Source organism: Engraulis encrasicolus, chromosome 6 (assembly GCF_034702125.1).
Source record: "Engraulis encrasicolus isolate BLACKSEA-1 chromosome 6, IST_EnEncr_1.0, whole genome shotgun sequence".
Taxonomy (NCBI): domain Eukaryota; kingdom Metazoa; phylum Chordata; class Actinopteri; order Clupeiformes; family Engraulidae; genus Engraulis; species Engraulis encrasicolus.
In genome coordinates this window covers 47,490,180-47,515,286 of record NC_085862.1, presented here as the reverse complement: position 1 = coordinate 47,515,286, position 25,107 = coordinate 47,490,180, and the positions used below count along the sequence as shown (strand labels likewise).

At 43.0% G+C, this 25,107-nt stretch overlaps 1 protein-coding gene across 1 annotated transcript in view; it reads right to left on the bottom strand.

Moving 5' to 3' along the window:
- dnajc6 (DnaJ (Hsp40) homolog, subfamily C, member 6) overlaps window positions 1-25,107 on the bottom strand; it is a 45,857-nt gene that overhangs the window by 6,037 nt on the left and 14,713 nt on the right. Inside the window, exons 3-15 of the mRNA XM_063201812.1 lie at window positions 22,219-22,268; window positions 20,561-20,709; window positions 19,391-19,513; window positions 16,536-16,669; window positions 13,859-14,053; window positions 12,905-13,022; window positions 10,334-10,413; window positions 9,783-9,976; window positions 5,772-6,209; window positions 4,603-4,755; window positions 3,548-3,643; window positions 2,298-2,435; window positions 412-783 (exon numbers count right to left, since the gene is read on the bottom strand). Coding sequence (XP_063057882.1) covers window positions 412-783; window positions 2,298-2,435; window positions 3,548-3,643; window positions 4,603-4,755; window positions 5,772-6,209; window positions 9,783-9,976; window positions 10,334-10,413; window positions 12,905-13,022; window positions 13,859-14,053; window positions 16,536-16,669; window positions 19,391-19,513; window positions 20,561-20,709; window positions 22,219-22,268 — 2,240 coding nt within the window. The remainder of the gene's footprint in view (window positions 1-411; window positions 784-2,297; window positions 2,436-3,547; window positions 3,644-4,602; window positions 4,756-5,771; window positions 6,210-9,782; window positions 9,977-10,333; window positions 10,414-12,904; window positions 13,023-13,858; window positions 14,054-16,535; window positions 16,670-19,390; window positions 19,514-20,560; window positions 20,710-22,218; window positions 22,269-25,107) is intronic.

Here is a 25,107-nt window from a genome sequence, read left to right as displayed (position 1 = left end):
GGACACCTGGGGCTAATTCTTTGATGCGTGACAAAACTTAACGTGTTGGCCTTACTGATTTGCATTTGGCCAACACCCTAAAGTACAAGGACATTTTTGAATGGGCGAGCAGCCAAGGCAATGCAACGTGTTGTGTCTGTCTTCAACCTGGATGGCAGGAGGTGAATACTGAGTGTTTGTTTCTTCATGTTCCTGAGGAGAGAATTATTTGGACCGAAAGACTATATGGCATTTATCAACATCATTTATGACCTTTTTTGGATGAATACACATCAATTTGATTGCCTTAATTGATCAGTCTCCGAAATTCTCTGAAGACTAAAATACCTATAACTTATCATCATGAGCAGATCAATAATCAATATACACTCATCCATAATAGACAACCATTGCATGTGTTACTGTACCCACCGTATGCCTGGCCCGTGTTGGCCTGCTGTGGTTTGCTGGAGGCCCCAGGGGAGGTGCCGCCCATGCCGGAAAAGTTGATGTTGTAGTTGGGCCGGTTCTGGGGCGAGTGGGGCATGGAGGGGCCTGGGGGTTTGGGCTGGGACGGAGGCTGTCCCTGCCATTGGCCTCCACCTCCTCCTGCTGCTCCTGCTCCTCCACCACCTCCTGCTCCACCTCCTCCACCTCCAGGCTGCCAGGAGGGGAAGCCAGTGTTGGGCTGCCAGGCTCCACCGCCTGTGTGCTGGGGAGAGGGTCGCGAGGGAGAGCCCATGGGGGGGAATCCTCCTCCGCTGCCTGTGGGGGTGGTGGGCTTGCTGGAGAAGCCAGAGCCTCCTGGAGAGGAAAGAGGTCAATTAATGTCCAATCATAACTACCCAACAAATGGTAATGTTAAGCATTGCTTGACACAAGCCATAATCTGGCTGTCTACTGAATACAGTGGGTACAATGTTTTTTACAGCAACGGTTTGGCCCAAAATACCTTTCATGTTAAAGGGACAGTGTGCAGGAAATGGTCAAAAAAGGTACTGCAACTATGCTGCTCATTGAAACTGGGCTGCCTATTGCCAAATTCGATCATGAACGTTTACTAAGTAGTAAACAAATATTTTCTAGTGTGGTCCAAGTACAGTCATTTTTGCAGCTAAAAATGACTATTTCTGGAAATTCAAAATGGCGGACCATGGAGAAGATCCCCCTTTTCATGTATGAAAAGTGCCATTTTTCCAGTCATAGTGAATACTTAGAATTTGATGGTGGTGGTAAGTATTCATGAAAAAGGTACCATCAGTGAATGGGCAGCATGAATTCTGGAAATAAACAACTAAAAATCTCACATAGTGTCCCTTTAAGGTTGCTTTTTACATTAACAAAATTAATGACAATTATCATTGTCAATGACTACCTCAATTTATTGACTTTCAAAATTATGACACTTCAAGCACTAAGAGGACCACGTGTCGTGCACCATGTTGCATCTATGTACAGTACAGACCAAAAGTGTGAACTCACCTTCTCATTTAATGAATTCTCTTTATTTTTGTGGCTATTTTAGTACATTTTCAGGGAGGGCATTAAAAATGTGCATGAACACATGTATAATTTTTTGCTTAACAAAAAAATGAAAATATATAAAACATAAAAACAATTACTTAAAAAACAGTGACGTCAACACAGCAAAACTGAGGGCCCCACATGTTTCAACAAGCTTTCTCTTTTCAAGTAAAAATACCCAGTCAGTCGAGTCAATTTTAATTTATACAAGCAATACAAGACAGATTTTCTTGATCTGATAATGGGTCACTTGGTCAGCATAGCTGGTTATCTAGGTGAAACAGTGATACTAAAAGTAAAAGTGGAAAACCCTGCCACAGATTCCCTCCAACACAAGTTTGACCTCTCCAAGTAACTGGCTGTGACTCAATATCAGATCAAGAAAATGTCTGTAAAATGGTTGTATTGGCAAGCGTTTAAAACTAGGTTTTAGGTCTCAAAATTCTAGTTCTACAATTCGAGTGAGTTATTTGAGGACTTTAATGTTCAATTAGCATTGACTTGACTGTCTGGGCATTTTTATTTGAAAATAGACAAAAATAAGGTTATTGAAATGTGTGGGGCCATCAGTTGTGCCGTGTTGACGTCAGGTGGATAGACAGCTGTCATTGCTGTTGGACAACAGCTAGAATGACATTTTTTGGTAAGCACGTAATTCTCCATGTGTTCATGCACAGTTTTGATGCCCTGCATGAAAATACACAATGAAAATCCTCCAAAATAAAGAGAATGCATAAATGAGAAGGTGAGTAAACACTTTTGGCCTGTACTGTATGTGAAATGAACCCGCTCACCTCCTAAACTGGAGCCAAGGTTCCCCAGATCAGCGAAGGGGTCCAGGGTGTTGGGCTTGGCCTGGTGGGTGGGTGTGCTGTGGACAGAGCCAGTGGGACTGGTGGTAGCAGACCTGCTGCCCATGCCAAAGCCTCCACCTGCAACACAATAGTTGGGCTGTTTGTTTGTAGTATTTGGATCAGAGGGTCGCAGGTTTAAATCCCACCATTACCCGAAGAACGAATGTGTGCATCGACAACTTCAGTCATTGCTTAAGTGTTTGTGAGCGAGGCCAAGTTAACCCCACATTGCTAACCAATACCCTGGAATAACTAAGTGGCCTTAGATAAAAGTATCAGCTATTTAAGTAATATAAAAACATAATAATATAATAAAATAATAAAAATGTAATAACACATAAAATGTACATATCCACAATCTTTGATCCTGAAAGGCAACTGAATATATCAATACCAACATATACACAATATTAGACAATACAAGGATGAGAAACTAGACAGCTCTGGTATGAATTCCCACTGTCCTCAGTCCGCCACTAGGTGTCCCCAGTAAGTGTCTTGATGTACTAAAAACAGCTGAATCATAGAATTGCAGCAGTGCACTTTCCTTCATTGTACTTGTTCTATCTGGACGATTTTTAAGCCAGGGAATTCTCATGCTGACTTGTGCTGTCGTCCCAATCTAAAGGACAACATGGAATGCTAAAAATCTTCGCCCGAGTTTGGGAACCCAACCACAGGATGGGGAGGGAGGGCAAGACATTATTACTATACAAACGGAAGCGTATAGTTTGTTTACAGATACACCATGTGGACACCAGGTGTGAAAAAAATAGATTTCCATCAAGCTTGAGATAGTAATTTAAATAGTTAAGATTGACATCCCATACGAGAAAATCAATAGATGGTTCCCCAATTATATTTCACTTGTGATTTAGTCTGGCCAATAGCCAGGCTAGGGGTGACCTTGACTTTCAAACTAGTGATCACACTCAGGGTCCATTTACAATGTTGCACTGTGTGCAGGGACGCTGACAGCTTTGGCTAGGCCCAGGACAAAGTCGCCTGAAAGGGCCTTCCACCAAATACATACAACGTAATGAGGAACCGGATTACCCTGGGCCTGGGACAGCTAGCCCTTGTCAGCTTCCCTGACTGTGTCATGTAATGTAGTGTAAAGCAATGTATAGAAGTGTCACATGGACAAGTAGTAGTAATAGCTATAAGAACAATGTTGATGCACATCTGACCTGGTCCAGCCGATCGGTTCCAGTCCCAGCCGCCCATGGCGTTCTGCTGCTGGATGTTGACCGTGGGCGTAGTGGGTGGCCCTGGTGAACTCCGACCTACAAGAAAGGAGGGGTGGTGATGGTGATGTCAAGTCATGTCGTGATACCCACCACAGCCTCTCTGACTCAGATGCGAGTCATTTCACCTTGATGGAATTGATCCCTCTCCCACAGTAGCAGCCTACCACCGCATGCATAGTGCTGGTGAGCCTACAGCCTACGCACGCACTACCTCCTACATCAGTGTTTCCCAACCAGGGGTACGTGTACCACTAGGGGTACGCGAGCACACTGCAGGGGGTACTTGGGAAAATGAAAAAATGTTTGGAACATAGTCACATTGGGATATAGACCATGAGTGAGCGGGTACTCATGGTATGACAAAAAGGCTTAGGGGGTACGCAACACAAAAAAGGTTGGGAAACACTGTCCTACATAACCTACATAACCACGCCCTTCTAAGTTTACATACAGAACATGAACCAGAAGCACAAGCTCAGTTTTTCTAGAACTTCCACGGAAAACTAAACAGGGGAGTGTGCAGAGATGGGAAATGTCGCTTCAGAAAGGAGAAGTGCAACGTCCCACCACGTTATTTAAGAAACAAGTTCATTTTAATTAGCTGGACAACTTCATCCAGGTAAATGAGAACATTGGTTGGCTAACCGGTGTGACTACTGTTGATTGACATATTTATATATATTCCATATATTATACTATTATATTATATGATGTACTATATATATAACTATATATATTATTTTGTACAGTATAACTGTCAAGTGATGGTAGGACTTCTACTGAGGCCATACTTCCTCATCTCTGGACACGAGAGACACCCACAAACAAGTGAATACATGACATGGCTAATTACTATCACTAGCGCAGTGCATAGAACTACACAACCCATAATCCCATGCACAGACAGATATAACTGATAGCCGTGGCACCAAGGCATGAAAGCTGAACCAGGCCCTACAGATGCACACCCATACACACACATGCCTTGGCCTTACCCATGCCCTGTGCGCTCTGCATAGTTGGAGATGGCGAGCGTGCGGCATGCAGGAAGGGGTCCGGCTGCCCCATATTACCTGGACCCAAGAACGCACCCATAAAGTCCTGGGGCTTGGCCTGGGGAGGTGGTCCCGATCCGAACTGGGCGAAGGCTTACAAACAAGGGAGACATAGAGTGTGATTATGTTGTCTCTTAGTGCATACTATTGCTTAACCCATTGAGGCCTGAAGCACCTGCAACATAAGGCCTGTTAAATGCCTGAGTTCTTTTTGGGAAAAGGTGGTCTGAGCCTATAAAAACCTAAGCATGTCAGCATCCGAAGGACATAAGAACATTAAATAAGATGCATTGCAAAGCTAAGACCCTCATATTGCAGTAGAATGTGTTCATTCAGCTCTAATATACCAATATCCTTAATAAACAATCTCAAATCTTATGAGCCTGAATGCTACGTCTATGCTGCTTCAGGCGCCTGGGTCAACATTGCTCTACGCAGCATCCAGCATCAATGGGTTACATGTAATATACTCAAGGACTGTCTTCACTGTTTTCACTGCTTGCTCGAAAATCATTACAGACATTCTTTGATCATGTCATTGCGGATATAACAGCATATCATATGGGTTGTGCCATATGAGTTTTTAATGGCAAACATGAGGTTAATATCCAAGACACATGTTTTTTGTCAGACTGAAGCCAAATGAAACTGTACCAGAGAGAATACAAGAAGATGAATGTACTATCTCTGGTTGCACAGCAGGTAAGGAGGAACTCACAGTGGTAATAATGGGATCCCAGAACCCCGCTGATTTATGTTATTACATCCGCAAGATTAGTTTTTATATCCATAATAATATGCATCCAATCTCCTCTCCACCTCACCAAGGCATTTTATGAATACCACAGGGCACAGAGAATGGTACAAACTAATCCACAGTTGTTTCATGAGAGAGAGACCTAGAGAGACCAAGAGGAGACAGGATACAAGATTAGACAAGAGGAAAGGAGGGGAAAGGAGAGCAGAGAGGATGAGACGACATGAGAGGAGAAGAGAGGAGAAGACAGGAGATGAGAGGAGAACACCAGAGGATGATACAAGAATAGAGGAGAAGAGAGGAGAAGACAGGACAGAGAAGAGAAGACAGCTGAAGAGAGCTGGGGTCTTACAGGCAGTTGGCTGTCCGGTGGCGCTGGGTGAGGGTGAGAGGACAGTGTGGCGGGGGGTGGACTGGGCCGAGGCCGGGGCGCTGGCGGCCGGGGTGACTGGGGCGACCGGGGGAGGGCCTCCAAACAGGTCCCCCAGCAGGTCCTGGGTGTTGGCAGCGGCGGCAGCAGGGGGCTGCGGGGAGGCGCAGGGGGGCTCCACCGCTTCACCATCCAGCCCCAGGAGATCCACATCCTCCGCAGGGGGAGGAGGTGCGGCAGCCGTGGGGGGTGCGTCCGGCCTCTTGGGGGGCTCACGGGAGGCTCCGGCTTGTGTCCCGCCGGGTCTCTCGTTGCTGGCGTTGCTCTGCTGGCTGGACAGAGACAGCATCTCGTCGTCCGACGGTTCGCTTTCCTCGTGTGGACCCCGTCGGCCCTCGGGACCTCCTCCGTGACTGGGGTCTAAAGGACGGAAATATGGATGATGTCAGTGATGACTCCTATAGCATCCAGGGAGCACATAGAAGGAGTCACTTGTTGTCGATACTCTAACTGTTGAGCACATTGAGCTGCATGTCCATGGGCAGTCCATGGCTGTCTGCCCATATTTGTATGTAATGCTGTTGTGTGTCTTCGTCCATTATATGAATTTGTTGTTAGGGATATGCCACAACATATTCCTATTAGGGCTGGGACATTAATGCATTCATTTCGATTAATTAATCACACAAAAATTAACGCGATTAAAAAAAATAACTCATTTTAATCGCACTATAATATGGCTACATACAGTAGTTCTGGATTAGACCAGTGTGGAGGGCTGCGTTTCGCCTCATGGTGAATAGTCTGTTGAAATTGAGAAGAGTTCTCTCTTCTTTTAAAAATGAACAATATTTTTAGATAAAGCTTATTTATTGTCATTATTCAAAATCCATGTGAAAAAATACTTTTCACTGTTTACAAGTCAGATATTTAAATGTGATTAAAATGCGAGTAATTCGATTCATTAATTTCAAAGCCTATTAAAAAAAATTATCGAGTCCCTGCCCTTATTCCTATCAATGGTTTTGACATGGCAATAAACTTCTTGAATCTTGAATGTCTTGTATGAATTGTGCTAAACAAGTACAGTTATTGTGTGACTGATCAATAGTGGCATTGCAAGGACCTTGCAGGGAGCAGTCAAGGAAACATGGAACCAAATCAGTGGATCCTACTGTAGCATGAATAATTGATTATGGTTGCAATTATGCCTATCTGAGACAACAGTAAAATCCAATAAATGGTATTAAGTACAATTTGGTGTGTGGATTTCTGATTCTCTATAGACCATGGATTTCTTTAGCAGAGTACTGCACTAAAGCTTCTACAAATCACAGCTGTTGGGGCAAATCAAAACACTACTGTATGACCATTAGGAACACAACCACATTTGCCTACAATTGGTCACAAACTAATATATAGGCTTTCACATCTATTCGTCCATACATCCAATCAATCATTCATCACACTACAAGGGACCAGTCCAAGTCCCTCTATAACTTGCCTAATGCCTACCACTAATCAGTTGACCTGTCCAGCTATCGTCTACATTAGTGCTTCTCAACAGGGGTGCTACAGCTCCCAAAGGGGGCGTTGGGAGGATCTAGGGGGCGTTGAGAAGGATAAAGCTAAGCGGGGAAGGGGTTTAGTTCCCATTAGAGGACACTAGTCTATTTTATTTTTCAATACTAAGGTGATGTTTATACATACATGGGTATTCTGATAAACATTTTTTTTCCTTCTCTACGCTTAGCAAAATATTTTCGTATACATCAAAGGCAAATACGTATAAATACGCTGTTGAGAGCTGTCATAAATACGTTAAGCTTGTGCGCCGTAAGTAGAGTGCCATTCAAGTATCCGTTTGTCTCTCTTTATATACAAACACTAACCGGAGATTTTTAAAAAATCTCCACTTTTGCCTGAGTTTTTTTGGAGCTTCGTTTATAGAGGGAAAACCTTCGTTTGTTTGTGAACGAAAGGCACAACCGAAGGGGAAGGTCTGCGTATATCAAAATACCCGGGTATGTATGAACACCGCCTAAGGGGGGCTTTGGCAGGCTTTTGGTGAGGTCAATGGGGAGTTGGGAGGCTTATGATGAGGTCAGGGGGCATTGGGAGGCTTATGATGAGGTCAAGGGGGCATTTGTTGTGCAACCAATGATCTACATCGACTTTATTTGATAGGACAGTGTGAGAGGTGGACAGGAAGTGATTTGGGAGAGAGACGGGGAGGGGTCGGCAAAGGACCCGGGCTGGGAATCGAACCCGGGTCAGCCGCATGGCAGGCGAGTGCCCTACCAGTTGGCCACGGCAGGGCCACTAGTCTACATCTCTACAAATGGCCTGCAGTCTAGTCGTCCTTACCTTCCAGGTCCAGGCCCTCCATCTCGTCTTGTTAGAGCACACAATGAAAGCGGCGTTTAGTAGGATGTCATTAGGCTAATGGTGCAGAAGCACTCTACTACGCTATAGCCCAGCACAGCACGACACAGCACAGCACAGGGGGCCTTTCTGCCACAGGGTCATGAGTTATTAACTTCCCTCTCAGGAGTGGACTGACTACTGGTGCAGGCTGTAACACGTGTCTTGTATAACATACAGGCAGAGGAGACAATCAAGAAGGGAAAGCAAGACATGTTTGAATGGCGTAGATGATGAAAATGAGTTAACCGTAATTAGTATCTATTTTCTAATGTTATAATAGCCTATTGAGGCAAACTGAAAAAAATATTAGTTAACAGATGTCTGATATCAGTTTACAGATCTGATGTTCTGATATTGTTCACCACATGTACTATATACTGTAGATATTAGTACTGAGGTAGATAGATGGAATAATTGTTCTCACAAGAGTTACTGGAGGTAACGTGGGGGGGGAGAGAGAGAGAGAGAGAGAGAGAGAGAGAGAGAGAGAGAGAGAGAGAGAGAGAGAGACAGAGAGAGAGACAGAGAGAGAGACAGAGGGGTGGTTGACGTTTAAGGGCGTAACGCAAAAAAAAAAAAAAGTTTTTCAAATTCCTGAAAAAAATGATGGATAAAAATTGTAAAAAAATAGAAAAAATAAAGCACTTAGTGGTCTGTGGAATTTCACCTGATTTTTGCCATTTTTGGGAAAATGTGTCCTGCATCAACACATAGCATAGGCATGTCACACCGCAGGAAAATGGAGTCACACCACAGGGAATTCACTGCATTATGGCCATTTTAATCCTTTTGTATACATGACTGACATCTGAGCTCATGCTAACTTGATAATGATATTGTGTTTAATCTTAAAACTTTTTTTTTCTCCTATAAGAGCAGTCACACCACAGGACACCATAAAATGAACCTAAGCATTGCGTGACAGAAAGATTGCAATATGAAGACATATTAAGAGGTTAAGAGTCACCTTAAACTTCCACAGCACTCTCCAATAACTGAGGTACTGACTGGTTAGGAGCCAGTCTTTAAGACCCTTGTAGTTGGCCTTGCAGCTGCCCATTCACAAACATTGACATACATGTCACCCCACAGGACGCAATTTCTGTTATGAAATTGAACTTGTAGTTAATATTACTGTCTTGAGTTTTTTCCACATTCACATATCTTAATCTAAAGTTAAGATTTATGCAATCATGCCAAATGCTTCATACATTATTCAAAATGTTGTTGGTTAATTTATATATATATTATTATATATTGTTTCATTAATGTTACAGTCACACCGCAGGAAATTTGACATATAAACCTTTACATAAATCTTAACAAAAATGTTTCTTCTCATCTAAGACTAATATGAAACATAATGTACCACATCTTCTGTCATTGACATTTGTTTTTTAAAGGAAAATAACAGTTTTGTAGGTTTTTAACCAATGTTACGAAAAAACAAGGCGTCACGTCTCCCACCCAGAGACAGTAGAGCTAGCCAGCCAGCCAGCCAGCCAGCCAGCCAGAAAGAAGGGGAAAGAAAGCATGAGAGCGAAAGAAAAAAGACTGCAAGCTGACCTGCGATGGCCAGGGCCTGCTGGTGCTCCTGCTGTGTGGTGAAGAGGACGTTGGGCGTGAGGTCGCGCGTGGGGAACTGCTCCCAGGGGGGCGTGAGGTCCTTCTGCTTCTCTGTGCCCTCCACCTCCACGTCCACCATCACCTGGAACAGCTGAGGGTACTTGTCTGGAGACTCACACGTGTCCAGCTCAGGCCTGCCAGGACGGAAGGGGGGGTGTTTCTCGTTATAGAGCACAGTTACATGCAAGGACTACTTGTATTTTGAACTGAATGGTGGCGGTATTACAGATGGGGCATGAGTCACGTAAATATAAAAGTTACAAAAAGTCTGCTTCAACCAGTGATAGATGCAATCCTTTGCTATGTATCCTCTTGGTGACACTTGGTGAGTTACACTTTTTTAAAAACAAATGTTAAGGATGGTTTTAAGAAGGACCATGGTCAGCCATTATAAATTAGGTTTAGATAATTAAAATCCACAATGGAGATAGCACCAAACACTAAAAAATTGAAATACCAGACCTATCCTAAATGAAACCTGAAATGCTTACTTCATGAACTTGAGGAGTGTTGTCCCAGGGGCAATGAAGCCAGTATGGAACTGAATCTGGAATATCTGTGTGTTGGACACCTGTGAAGACAACAGGGACAAAAATACTCTGGTGAGTCACTGAGTTTCTCTATCAACACTGCACCTCCAGCTTTTACCATAAGCCATCTCATCTCAACACCTTGCACTAACATCAAGAACAATAGTTACTCCGGTTCACGAGTACTGGTGGTGGTCAAGTAAATAGAATCTCATCATGAGGTACTAGTTAATAGGATTTACCGCATAATCCATACTTGCTGTATGTCTGATGCATTAGCCATATGTCTGGGTTACATTAAAGCAGGCATGGGCAACTTTGATGATAAGGATGGCCACATTTTTTCATTGCCACCATCGGAGGGCCATACGACTGCGGATCTGACTGCAACTCACAGAATTTGAGGTGCACTGGGTTGCACTCTGACTGCCAATAGGCTAATGGAGTGTTCTCTATCGGCCAACAGTACAATTACAATGGATTTATCCAGTAGTGTTTTCTGGTCATTATCTGGTCATTATTATTATTGATTTAATTGTGTTTTATCTAAGGGCCGCACTGAGTAATGAGACAAGCCGCATGTGGCCCCCGGGCCTCTAGTTGCCCATCCCTGCCTGAAAGCATATCCATAATATTTAGTAAAGCATGAGAGTGGAAATAGATAAATAAACAACTGCACAATCCTTGACTGAATGTGTTCAAAGTATGACCAGAATAATCGACAACAGTTACATTGCATTACTTTGCATTTGGCAGACGCTTTATAACCAAAGCGACTTACAAACGAGGACATTGTCATTGCCAACATCACTAGCAGATACAAAGTGCACAGGAAATATACAGAACAACAAGTGCAGATGCAAAGAGTTAGTTGTTTTTTTTGAGTAAAGTAGAGTACACACACACACATACACATCATATCAAGACTCGGGCCTGGAGCTAGGGAAGCTCAAGCATTAGTGTAGTAGATAGTCACAAAAGAGGAGAGTCTTTACTTGCTTCTTGAAGGCTGCAAGAGATGTGCTTAGTCTTGCTGCCTCTGGGAGACCGTTCCACCACTGGGGAACAACAACAGAGAATAGTCTTGACTGGGAGTACCTAGCGTGAGCAGGTGGCAGAGTCAGGTGGCTTGTGCTGGAGGAGTGCAGTTCTCTTCCAGCAACATAAGGCTTTAGTTATACTGGGGCCGTTCCTGCTATGGTTTTGTAGGCAAGGGTCAAGGCCTTGGGCTTGATCCGGGCGGCGATCGGTAGCCAGTGCAACTCAATGAATAGAGGAGTAACATGGTTCCTTTTGGGTTGATTAAATACTAAACGTGCCGCCGCGTTCTGGACCATCTGCGGTGGTTTTAGTGCACAAGCAGGTAGACCTGCCAGGAGTGAGTTGCAGTAGTCAACATGGGACAGGACCGTGGCCTGAACCAGTCGTTGTGTAGAATATTGGGGCAGCACAGGTCTGATTTTCCGCATGTGGGACAACTGGAATCGACAGGTCTGGATGACAGAGTTGATGTAGTTGGAGCATGACAGCTCGTCGTCAATCATTACGCCAAGATTTTTGGTGACTTTGTTTGGGGTCACAAAGGTGGAGCCCATCTTGAGGTTGATGTTGTGACAGAATCTTTAGCTGGGATCACTGTCTTGGACAGGTTCAGCTGTAGGTGGTGGTCCTTCATCCAAGTTGACAAGTCGGTGAGGTAGGCAGAGATGTGTGCCGAAACGGTGGTGTCCTCTGGACGGAACGACATATACATCTGGGTATCATCAGCATAGCAGTGGTAGGAATACACGTGTTTGAATGACACGTCCCAGGGAGGAGGTGTACATTACAAACAGAAGGGGGCCCCCATCACTGATCCTTGGGGTATGCCCGTGGAGAGGGTGTGAGTCGTAGACAGTGTCCCTTGCCATGACACACTGAAGGTGCGTCCAGATAGGTAGGAGTTGAACCATGAGTGGACAACACCAGTGATTCCCATGGTTGTGACTATCCTCAGGAGTATGTTGTTGCAGTTGCAGACTAATATACTGCCTCTTCAAAAGCACACAGGAATGCTCCTACATCCTTTTCCTTTCAAATTGTGTTTTATTGTATGAGCTCACTTTCCCTGCTGTATATAGTTTTTATGTTTTAAACCTGACACATGTACTTTTGCCTGCTCAATAAAACATGTTAATCACAAAAAAAGCAAAAATGCATGGAGTACAAGCTTTGACAGTCCTGACAGGGGCTGTATAACGTGCTCTGTATGCAGATGAAGAGGATGTCACTATGGATATCTATACTATCTGTGTAAAGATACAGGTCATTAGGAGAACACATGACATGGTTTTGGGACAAAAAAAAATAGAAAATCACTGGTCATTTTGCAATAATTTGTGTATTGATATAACGTTTTGGTCTTAAGACCTTTATCGAGTAGATTTCTATAGTTTTATAATCTGTGACAAAGCTTGGTAAATTACCATGCGCCTGCCAAATTGAGGTGTGTGAAATACTAAATACTGAAGTTACACATGGTCTTGGTCTTACCTTTGCTTGAAGTCGACCTCCAATGGTGGATCTCATGTGATACACAGAGATCACAACATCACCCTGTACACTGAGTCCCAGGTTGAACACCACTTTAGCATCCTGGACCCGATACTCTCTGAAAAAAAGAAATGGAAAATGTTTTAAACAAATACATAGCTTCCATCACTTCTGTGCATGTACTGCCATTTAAGTGGTAGTAGTTTACTAGAATAACTAATGTCAACGTGCTATATACTTTGTTAGCCTGATTATCATAGACTTGCAAATCTCTTCGAGGCTTGGTCTGACTAAGAGCATAACAATTAACATTTGCCAAACGGCATGGTTGACCCGCCTCCTTGGTTTGCTTCTGGTTGTTTGCTTCCCGACAAAGTGGGAGGAGTTCCCGATGTTTCTGGAGCTAATATTTTGTACTCTTACGTTATCTTCCACACACCGCGCTCTCCCGTCTTCTTGGTGCGTCTCTGAAGTAATCAAGTAGTTAGGAAATGGACCACACTCAGTTTTTTCTTCTTTCTTGTTCTTTTCTTTTTATTTAAACATTGCAGGGACTGATATGACAGACGTTTTGGCTGCACAGAGCCTTCTTCAATGTCACAAAAACTGAGTGCGATCCATTTCCTAACTACATTTTGTACTCCAAATACACAATCATATAGCGACCGATTTTACTAATCTTAATCTTAATCTTATTAATCTTACTGAACGTCTGTCATCGCACATGGCCTTCATGTCATACACCTAGTAAACGTCTTTCCCTCTTAGTGTGAATGGGCTCGTCGACAGGCCTATGCACTTTGCTGGAAAAACTCATGTACATCACAATAACACAGTAACAGGGTCATAATCATTTGGATAACAACCACCTTCTAACAGGGGCTCTGTAGAAAGAGTTTGATTAACAACAAGAAAGCTAAGACTGGCAATGTCTTTCAGTCCCAAGTGTCCTACCTCATCCTCTCGTACTCTTGTGCTGTGGAGAAGATCTTGGTCTCTCCCAGGAGGATGTCGCAGAAGGGTCTGCAGCCGCTGCGCTGCTTGTTGAAGCAGGGGACCGGGCTGACCGTCACCGCCTTGATGGTCAGGGGCTTGAAGTGGGGGATGATGGGCTTCTCCGAAACCATGCTGCACACGTAGCCAATGTACCTGACACAGAACAGGAGAGGCAGCAGGAGAAGTTACATCAATAGCAGGGCTCTAAATTAAACTGTTTCATCATCAGACAAAATGGCTAGTGGATGTTAATAATACTAGACAAATACACACTCACTAAAGGGTCAAAGTGGCTAGTCGTTTTATCTATTCTACCACCAGCCAACTAAATTTCACCAGCATTTGGCTGGTTGGCTGGTGTTAATTTAGAGCCCTGCTCAGCCAAGATGATTGATAAAGAAGATGAGAGAAGAGACATTTAGCTAGCTACTGTAAATGTGATGGACTACATGTGGCTCCCAAAGAAAGTCACATGACAACATGTCTCCCAAGCAAAATGCAAAACACAAAATATGTTCCATTGACTTTTTGATTGGACAATGTATTTATGTATTTATTTTCAAGGGTTATGGTAAGGGTTAACCCTGCTGGAACAGTCACAGTATGTATGTTTATTAACATGTCAAGAAGACAAGACTGGCAAGATCAATTCATAGACAAGATGAAAGATACAAAAAATTAAACATGAATCAAGTGAGGAACACAAATCATGTTTTATATAACATGCTGGCATGTGAGACCTGAAAACCTAGTCTTTTCAATTTCCCTAGTAGTCAAACACAACTTCTTCAAGGGTACGCCATCCTTGAAATTTCTTCCAGCCTTTGTTGACTCCAAAATCTAGGACACCTTTTCAGAAGACTAGCATGCAAAGGAAAGACACAAAGAACACAGAGAGGCTTGGACGGTCCGCTCTCTGCAGCTTGACAAACAAGTTTTGGAGACGATTTTGGTCCTTCAGAAGATTGAAAATGTTCAACATTTTTGCATTGCAGGAGATCAGATTAGGAAATCATTCAAATCAACTGGTGTCAAAAAAGAAAGAAAGAAAAGAAAGAAAGAAAGAAAGAAAGAAAGAAAGAAAGAAAGAAAGAAAGAAAGAAAGAAAGAAAGAAAGAAAGAAAGGACATGTTGCCGTTGTGTTGGAGTGCGCCTGAGTGTAGAGATCCCTCACAGGTGCAGATGGAGTGAGTGTAAATTAAGTAAGGGTTAACGTTCGGCGAGAAGGTCGCTACCGTGGAATAGCAGCACGACAGAGAGAATCTTTAGACCCCGACGCGGAGCGGAGGGGTCTTGTTCTCTCTGAAGTGCTGCTATTCCACAAAGCGACCGACTCGCCGAAAGTTAACCCGCTTATTATATGGATATACTTAAATGATTCACACATGCGGGGACATTTCTTTAGACCTATTTAATGTTAAGATTGTTGCTGCGCAAAACAAAACAGTGCCGTGGTGGAACACCGCTAGGCAACAGCTAGGTAGGCTAGCCAGGACAACAGGTGTTGTCTATCACAGCAGCTGATTAGAGTGACAAAAGACCGGACCCCCTGCGGAGTGATATGAAACATTCGCTTTAGCCACTGACTTGTATAAGCCAGTGGCTTTAGCAGTGAACGTCTTGTTGCCATTGACAGCGGTAGCCAGGACAACGGGTGCTGTCTATCACAGCAGTTGATTAGAGTCTTGTTGAAAAGTCGCTTTAGCAGTGAAAAGTCTTGTTGCCATTGACAGCGGTCTGTTATAGACCAACCCGTCCGTTATCGAAAAATAACAGACGTCCGAACGTTGGGGAGCCCCGTTGAAATGAATGGAGCATTCGACAGATGACGTCACAACCATATAATAATGATAAACGGTAACAGGATCGGAACCAAACAACATAATGATTGCATAGTCAAATTAATGACCCATGTCTAATGTTTGTAAATGGCATTAGATGTGAACCTGTGCCTAACTGTGCTCTGTGCCACCAAAAAGCACTATGAGGTTATAATTTCCATACTCACTGAAGCTAGATAATTGTATCATCATTACAAAACATTTCAGTAAAAGCAGATTATTATTTAACAGCTAGCAACTTTAACATCACACACAGACCTAGACCCATACACACGCACAAGCACACCCACCCACCCAGCTACCCAACATACACACAAAGGCAGCAGAGACTAGCTTGTGCACAAGCACACCCACCCGCACACACCCGCGCGCGCGCGCACACACACACACACACACACACACACACACACACACACACACACACACACACACACACACACACACACACACACACACACACACACACACACACACACACACATTAGAGACCCTTACCATCCTGGACATAAACTGTTTGAGCTGCAGACATCAGGCAGGGCTCTGGGTACAAAAACTAACAGGCTTAAAGACCGTTTTTATCCAAAAGCAATCTGCACACTTAATTTTGCATAGCTAACTTTTAAAAATCTTCATTCTTTATATATAGAGATTTTTTTTTCTTGATTTTTAAGCACCAGGAGCATCTGCACTTTACCAATTTAGGTGTACCTGTACAATGGCAATGAATTTTCATTAACACACACACACCCACACACAAACACATACAGAGGCACAGACCCTGCCTGCACGCCTACCTTCTGTGGGAGGGCCAGAGGCCAGAGCCGGGTCTCTTGGCGCTGAGCAGCTGCATGGCGGGCACGGGGTTGGCGAAGAGGTGGCAGAAACAGAACATGGCACACACCAGCACACCTGACGGAGCTCGGCCATCCTGACACACAAAGAGGGGCGGGGGTTGAGGGGACAACCACACTCAATTATTACAATGCAACTATAACTAAACTATACACTAAATGTATTACCCTACATATGACTAGAGGCCTATGTCCCATGCACCTTTAAAAAAAACAAAAAAACAATGATAGTATAACTACAGATATAACTCTCGCAGAGTTGAAATTAACTCAAGTTTCAAATATCATATTGTGAGACTCAAAAAATAGCTTACTCTTTGGTCAGTGTAAAATTTTCAGAGTTAATTCCTGTTAATATTGTGGAAATATTAAGAGCTGAGGAGTTGAAATTATACTGACCACCTGTTTGTTCACAGCGATGGATGACATTTCAATCATCCTCACTCCATCAGTAGTGTAAAAAAACATAGGAACACAGCAGACTTGAATTAACCCTTATGGTCTGCACTGTTGTTGACACTGTTGCTGTAGTATTAACTCAGCCATCGATGACTGATGATTTTTTTTTAAAATCACTTACCTGTCCCTACAGTTATCACTGCTCATATAAGTTAACCTGGTTCTCACGCAAATGGTTGTTACCAACCCCCCGTGTGAGCTCACGAAGTTGGGTGGAAATGCACGAGTTTCTGTGTGAGAACCAGGCAACATATAAACAACCATCATGGGGAATTTTTCTGTAGAAATTATTTTTTCAACAAGAAAAACGATAACATCTACGCCAGTTCCAGTCACCACTTTTGATTGATGTTAAGACTAAAAAAGGTGTTTCCGACTAGCGTTTCGTCCTATTAGTGGGAAAGCAAAGCACCCAAACATCTGTTATTAACATGGCCTGGCAACATCACTCAAACATTACCCTATACAGTAGCCTCTTAGTGCAGATGGGGTCGACGGCGGGCCTATTCACTATTTGCTGAAACTACTCAACTACATTATAACAACATTGCTATGACATTACGGAGAGCCTTAAGTAACAGATTGAGCCATAGCCATTACAATTTTGCTGACAGTAAGGTTATAACATAGGCTCTGCGCTAAGGGGCTAATGAAGTGTTTCTCAACCTTTTTGTCTTGTCTAATCACTTAAGCCTTTTCATAATACCATACTCTACGTCTACATCTCTTCCTCTATCACAATGTGACTCTATTCCATATATTTGTTGCAGTTATTTTTTTCTACATACTTTCAGCAGTGTGTTCGCATACCCCTTGTCAGTGGTACACATACCCCTGGTTGGGAAACACCATATTAAACCACTAACTGTACAAACTCATCAAGACGAGTCAATCCGTAGTATTTCAACTCATTACACTGTCTACAGCTATGTTACTTAACAGGTCTATTAGTTTCATGCATGTCTGAGATTAACCTTTCAACTACAGATGGACTTTAAAAGCAGCCACAACATAAACAGGAAACAGCTGGGACTATAATTAAACCAAAAAGAAAAAAAACTTTGCTGGGTTATCTAGGGCTGTCCTACTACGACATTGGAATGATGACTGTGTGTCATCTTTAACACACAGGCAATTACAGAATACGTGTTTCTCAAGAATTTTTGCTTGGAAAGTTCCCTGTAATGCGGTTTGAGATAACTATGTATGGGGGAAGTCAGGATGAAGCATGTCAGACATTCCAAGGGAATGACAGTTCAGTCTCTGTTTAGTCAGTTTAGTCTCTATCTGTTTTAACTGCTGGCACTACGGGTTACTTTCATTTGCTATCCTGTCTGCTCTGCTGCCTGTTTCACAAAGTGGGGGATGACCATTTTTCCTAGAAGGAGAGAGATCTCATAGTCGGGAAAAAAGGTAATGATTCATTATCAGTGATGATTTTTTCCCCGGGTAAAACCCAGACGAATGGGCACAACGATACAAGGATTTATCTGTACCTTTGTCCGTAAAATTTATAAGAGGAATATGTTAGCAATGCACTATTCATCAGTTGCACTGGCTACCACTAGCTGCCCGTATCAAGCACAAGGCCTTGACTCTTGCCTACAAAACCACCTCAGGATTGGCCCCAGCTCATCTGAAGGACATATACTAAGATCGTATGTTCCTGCCAGAGAGCTAGGCTCCACCAACACAAACCGGCTGGCCTGCTTGCTCTAAGCAATCCCAGTCAAGACTGTCATTGTCCCTGAGTGGTGGAACAAACTCCCAGAGGCAGCAAAACTAGACACATATCTCTCAACCGTCAAGAAGCAAGTTAAGACTCTTCTCTTTTGCGACTCTTACTGCAATAATGTTTCAGCTGGCCCAGTTCCGGGGTAGACTCTATGGCATGTAGACTCTTTGGCAACCTTACTTTGCATCTGCGCTTATAGTTCTTTGTATTTCCTGTGTTCTTTGTATATGCAAGGCTACGATTGTCCTCAATTGTAAGCTGCTTTGGTTAAAAAGCGTCTGCCAAACAAATGATTGTTTCAAACAAATTATACTGTCAATATTTTACATTCACTGTAAAACGTTATTTAGTAGGAAAGACATATGCAGTAACATTCATTCAACAAACTTGATTTGCACTTGGCCAGGCTTGCTTGCAACTGCTAAATTGTGTTGTTGTTTAAAAAGACACTGGAAAGACATACTTTACACACTGAAATATGACATATAAATGCATGAAACTTAGAAAATCATATACAGCTACACAATGAGACGCACCATATAATGTTTACATATGCTACATACAACAAGAGGTCAGTCCAGGATGACAGGATGATGTCTCTTACCGAGCAGGTAATGACACACACATTCTTGGGGTTCTGTTTGAGCCAGTTGTGCATGTTCTTACAGACTGCAAATAGGTTGTGGAGACTAGGGGCTTGTTTGGAAGGCCAGTTGCATTCAGACACCTAACGGACAGAAAAAGGAAACAAAGAAAACAAATTATACACAGTGGACTCCGTGCACCACATGACAGTCTAAAAGGGGAAGTTTGGTTATGTGAACTGATGTAAGGTGCATAGCTATACTCAAGTGTGTGCTATGGTTACTGCAAGCAATAATGTGTATTATGTCTTTGTGTATGTTTTGTATCAGTGTATTTATGTAAATTGTCAGACCGAATTTCCCTCTGGATGAATAAAAGTACTGGGATAGGTACATTTGTAGATTCTGTATGCAGAATGTGGTATCTATACATTTTCAGCATCTGAGGCTCAACTCAAATGTGCACAGTTTTGGAGATGGATGACTGTCTTCATTTGTCATGGTTGTGGGGTGCATTCTATTTGCGAAGCTGCTCTATTGAGATTATATTTCATTTTCATGTGCTGTGTGTTTCATTCCTACACTGGAATTGGCATGGGAAGTGCTTTGCAAAATCTCAACTGATTGCATTACATCCCTTCCACATTTGTGACATAAAAAACAACAACAACCTATCATAAGCACCACAGGAAAGCTAGAATGGAATTAGAAAAAAAAACCTGATGAAAATTGGTGAAATCCTATGTTCATGTGCCTATGCCACCCAAAGTCTCTCTATAAGGTGACAGTGGGAAGCCATGAGCTAATGGAAGCAGTAACATTAGGAAAAGGAAACACTGAGCACATAAGACACAGACACTCCTTATTAGTCATCTAAATCAGTGTCATAAGATGAGGGAGGATTTTATGGGTCTATAATAATTACTAGGAGAAAATCTCACTTTCCCTGATGGCAGCTGGTTGCAGTCCTCAGTTTTAGATACATTTAGAGACATGTTTAACAGCAAAAAGCACATTGGAATGTTCACAATCACACAAACACAAACTGCAAAAGACATTTAGCTATACTTATTTGTACAACACATTTAGTCATAATTATCTGACAACACAACAGTTTCACTGTGATTGGTCAATCAACATTCTAGGGTGGGCCTTATCCAATGATGATGCAGCCATGCCAAGACACCTACCCTGTTGGAGAATTTGGCTCCTCTGTAGTTCCTTGGCGACAGGTTGAAGACGGTGTAGTGGTCGGCGTGCCGGGAGTCCAGGAAGGAGCGCATGTCCTCTACGTGGTTGGCATAGCCCATCTCCACAGACGAGGATGGGTATGACATCACTAGCAGAACAGGGACACACACACACACACACACACGGGCACAGAGTCATTCAGGACACCAGCTCAAGTAAGGGTTACCTACAGTAAACAGTATGTCTCATTTTTTTAGTCCTTGATCCTGGTTGGCATAGCCCATCTCCACAGACGACGACGGGTATGACATCACTAGCAGAGCAGAGGGACACACACACACACGGGCACAGAGTCAATCAGGACTCCAGCTCAAGTAAGGATTACCTAAACAGTGATTGGATGCTCTTTGGTGAACTCTGCGGAGTATCCAATCACTGGAAGTGACTAATTAGGCTGACACACTTCCAAGGCTCATACACTTGACATTGAGAGATGGCATATCTCATTTTTCTAGTGCTTGATCCTGTTGGCAAAGCACATGCCCACAGAAGATGGGTACATCATCACTGGCAGAGCAGGGACGCACACTGGGGCACAGAGTCATTCAGGACATCAGCTCAAGTAAGGGGAGATGTCATTTTTCTAGTGGTTGGTCATGAACCTCAAATGCAGGAAAAGCTATTCGTTTAATTTGATAGATCCTAAGACTTGATCTGGGTGGCAGAGAAAAGCAACGTGCCCAGGTGGGGACAATTAAGGAAGGCAGAATTTCAGTGAGAAAGTGAGCGTGACTGAGAAGAGAAAAAGATTATGTAAAAAATATTTTTTTAGCAAACAGTAGCATGTTATGTCCTGATATTTTTTCAAAGCTCCTTGTGAGCTCCTCAATATCTCTACTGCCACAAGCTGTTGAATTAAGTTGAAGAAGTATGAGGAGAACTTTCAGAGTTGTCAGACAAACTGAGAGAGAGAGAGAGAGAGAGAGAGAGAGAGAGAGAGAGAGAGAGAGAGAGAGAGAGAGAGAGAGAGAGAGAGAGAGAGAGAGAGAGAGAGAGATACAGAATATATATGCATACTGTATATAAGGAATATTGTGGCCAATGTCACACATACTGTGTCAGTTACACAGCTAATTGTAGTCACATCTTTCTATTGAACTCTTTAGCCAACCAACCGGCAAATTAACGTTTCCATCAACCATCTCCATCGCCCGCCCAAAGGCTTAATCTATTTTTCAATACAAATAATGTTAACCTTTCTCTGTGAATGCTCACACAATGTGCTATAAACACAAAACACTGGGTGGGTGGTTATGGACATTACTGGAGCCTATTACAGAAGAGGCCTGACATAGACAAGCAATATGCAAACAAACCAAAGCCAAAGACTGTCTTACATTGGAGAGGCAGAGTAGAATAATTGAATCTTGTCATTTTACGTTTACATGATGCTTTTAATTCCGAACTAATAATTCAGAATTAAATAGTTCAGTCAAGTTTACTTTGATCTTTCATTTAATTCCGAATAGTGAAGTGTTTACATGACGTTTTCAAAGCAACATTAAGCTTTATTCAGAATTATTCAATCTGAATTAAATGTCTCATGTAAACGAGTCCTTTGTGTGTGTAGTGTGTTTGCAATGCTGGGACCACTTACCTATGATTCGTGAAGTGATGTAGGCTATGTCCAGCTCCCCTTTGGTGTACCTACACACATGAGAAAGGAACAAGAATATAAAAACATCTTCAAACACTGAGTTTGTTCATCTTGTAAAGGTACTACAATTAATTGGAAACTACTCCAACAATAGCAGCTGTATTACTAATACCACAAAACACTGATATTTTAACATTTTAACCAATTTTGTTGGTCAAAATTGTGTACGCCTATTATATAGATATATATATAGTTTTAAGGCCATTTTTACCTTTATTTCGATAGGACAGTAATGAGAGACGACATGAATTGAGAGGGATTGAGAGAGATGGGGGGAGGATTGGCAAATATAGTAGTGACCCCGTGAGTGCCCTACCATTAGGCCACGGCAGGGCATGTATGTTTTTTTTGCTTTTTCAAAAAAAAAAGGGCTAAATTCTCTTCCTCAATCATGTTTATGTGTACAGTAAATACCAGCTGTGACGTGTTTAGCACTGCTCAATGGGCTATTAGGCAGCATTCTTGCGTTTCCGCCCATGGTCCACTACACTACACCACACTGCACTATACCTCCGGCAACACTTACATAACAGCCCAGTCAGCTGTTAAGAGCAACAATCCCCTGACCTAATGAGATAAGTGAGCAACACATGGTAGGCTACGATTTTAGCATCCACACTGTTTCAGGTGAGCTTCAGATAGCATGCTAGGCTAGCAGGCTAACGAGTAGGCAACTGCAGCAGGAGGCCTCCAGAGACGATCTAACAGTATCTCTGACTGCATCTTGAGAATACTGCATCATCTCCATGCCTCACTCAAACAGATAAATACAGACAGTGTCTGAGCAGAGGCTGAGCCTGAAATATGTAATGTGGGTGGGAGGTGGTTCTCTTCTACTTTGATGTGGCATCATTTACATAATGTACACCAAAATATTACAATCAAACAAACAGACAGGCAGACAGGCACATAGGCAGACACACACATCAAGTATGTAAATGTGTGCATGTGCTCTCACCCCACCCTCTCTCTCTCTCTCTCTCTCTCTCTCTCACACACACACACACACACACACACACACACACACACACACACACACACACACACACACACACACACACACACACACACACACACACACACACACACACACACACACACAATGTAATGGAGGCCAACTAGCAGAGTATGGTGTGGAACGTTAGTAGCCTAAACCTCCCTCCCGAAGCCTCATACAGTACAGTATCGGTAGTGCTGAGCTATCGGACTAATCCACATACACACACACACACACACACACACACACACACACACACACACACACACACACACACACACACACACACACACACACACACACACACACACACACACACACACACACACACACAGAGTCTGAGAATATGGAGTGCAGAAGATACAACCCACAAACACCAGACAAGCAACACCACTACCAAGTATTCCTAAGCCCTAACATGATTGTTGTTTAGCGCAGGAAAGACAAATGAGCTGTGCAGGACATGGTAATGACAAGTAGTAGCCTACATAAAAAAATGCATACACAACCACAGCACTGTAAACAAGAATAGGGCCTTGTCACTAAAAAGACCTGAAAATAATATGCAAAACAAAAAAGCAATAATGTTTTCTGCTTTGTGCCTGTGTGAAATCATGCTGAGGTATACAACAGATTAGCATTGTAAATGATAGCACAGAGAGAGGCTGTATTTGCGCTCTGCTCAATGCTCAGTGGAATCGGTTTTATGCGAATACATAAAACTCAGAGGAAATATCACTGCCCATTACCAGCACTAAGAGAATCCTGTAGAATAATAAGAAGTTAATTGGCAGTGGATTAATACCGGTATGGGCTGTTTGGTGCTCTCGCACATTAGGCAATAGCACCAACACTAAATACAAAGCTGTAACTTGAGTGGGGAGAAGCACAATCTCCAAACAACAACTCACACAGTGTAAACGAGCCCAAAGAAGGCTGTTGTGTTGTGTTGTAATTCACAGCAATGGTTAAGACTGACAGTCCGTTTGGCGCAGAACCGTCCCTTTGGCCCCCTGCTGGCTATTTGCTGATTAAAATCAGCGTTTAAAGTGCAGTTCAGTTGTGATTGGGAGATGTCTGGTCATAATCACCGACTGTGACGGTCTCACCATCACTGGTGTTGTGGGTGTGCTCTGTCACGTTTTGTTTTGGTGTGACAATCAGATCTCTTGGAATGATGCCTAGGGTTGAGTCCCGGCAGGGCAACTCTATACTGCCCTTTGCCAAATACATTCCTACATTCCTCAACTAATTATTCAACCAAAACATAATTAGGGCTCAATTGGGACAACTTGAGGCTGATGTGAACACCTAAACTAAACAGCACTGAGGTAATGATGAATTAAATACAGGACAGAGCATTACACTAGCCACACCACCAGTCTGTTACGTTTATAACCAGCTACATTATGTGAATGTAAAATGTTAAGCAAAATGTTAGCCCTTGTGACACAGGCACACTACAGCACACAGTGAGAAAACACACAGCAAAACTGCATTCATACCACCCCTATGCAAGGCAAGGGGCCAGCCCAGCAAGTGCCCCAAAGGGAACAGTGCAGGGGAACAGTTCCATGCTCACTTTACCAGTCATGGGGGACTGTGAGACTGATTGGTAATCACTCCGCCCACCCACCCACCCAGTCTTAGATATCAAACCAGCTACCCTTTAGTCTACAGGCCCAACTCTCTAACCGCTTCCCCATGACTACGATTAGATTTTACGTAGGCAACACCCAGGTGAAAAACCCATATACTTAAAGTGTACTTTTTTTGACCGTACTTAGTACAAAGTGTACTATTTTCGGCGATTTAAAGTGCGCTTCATTGCA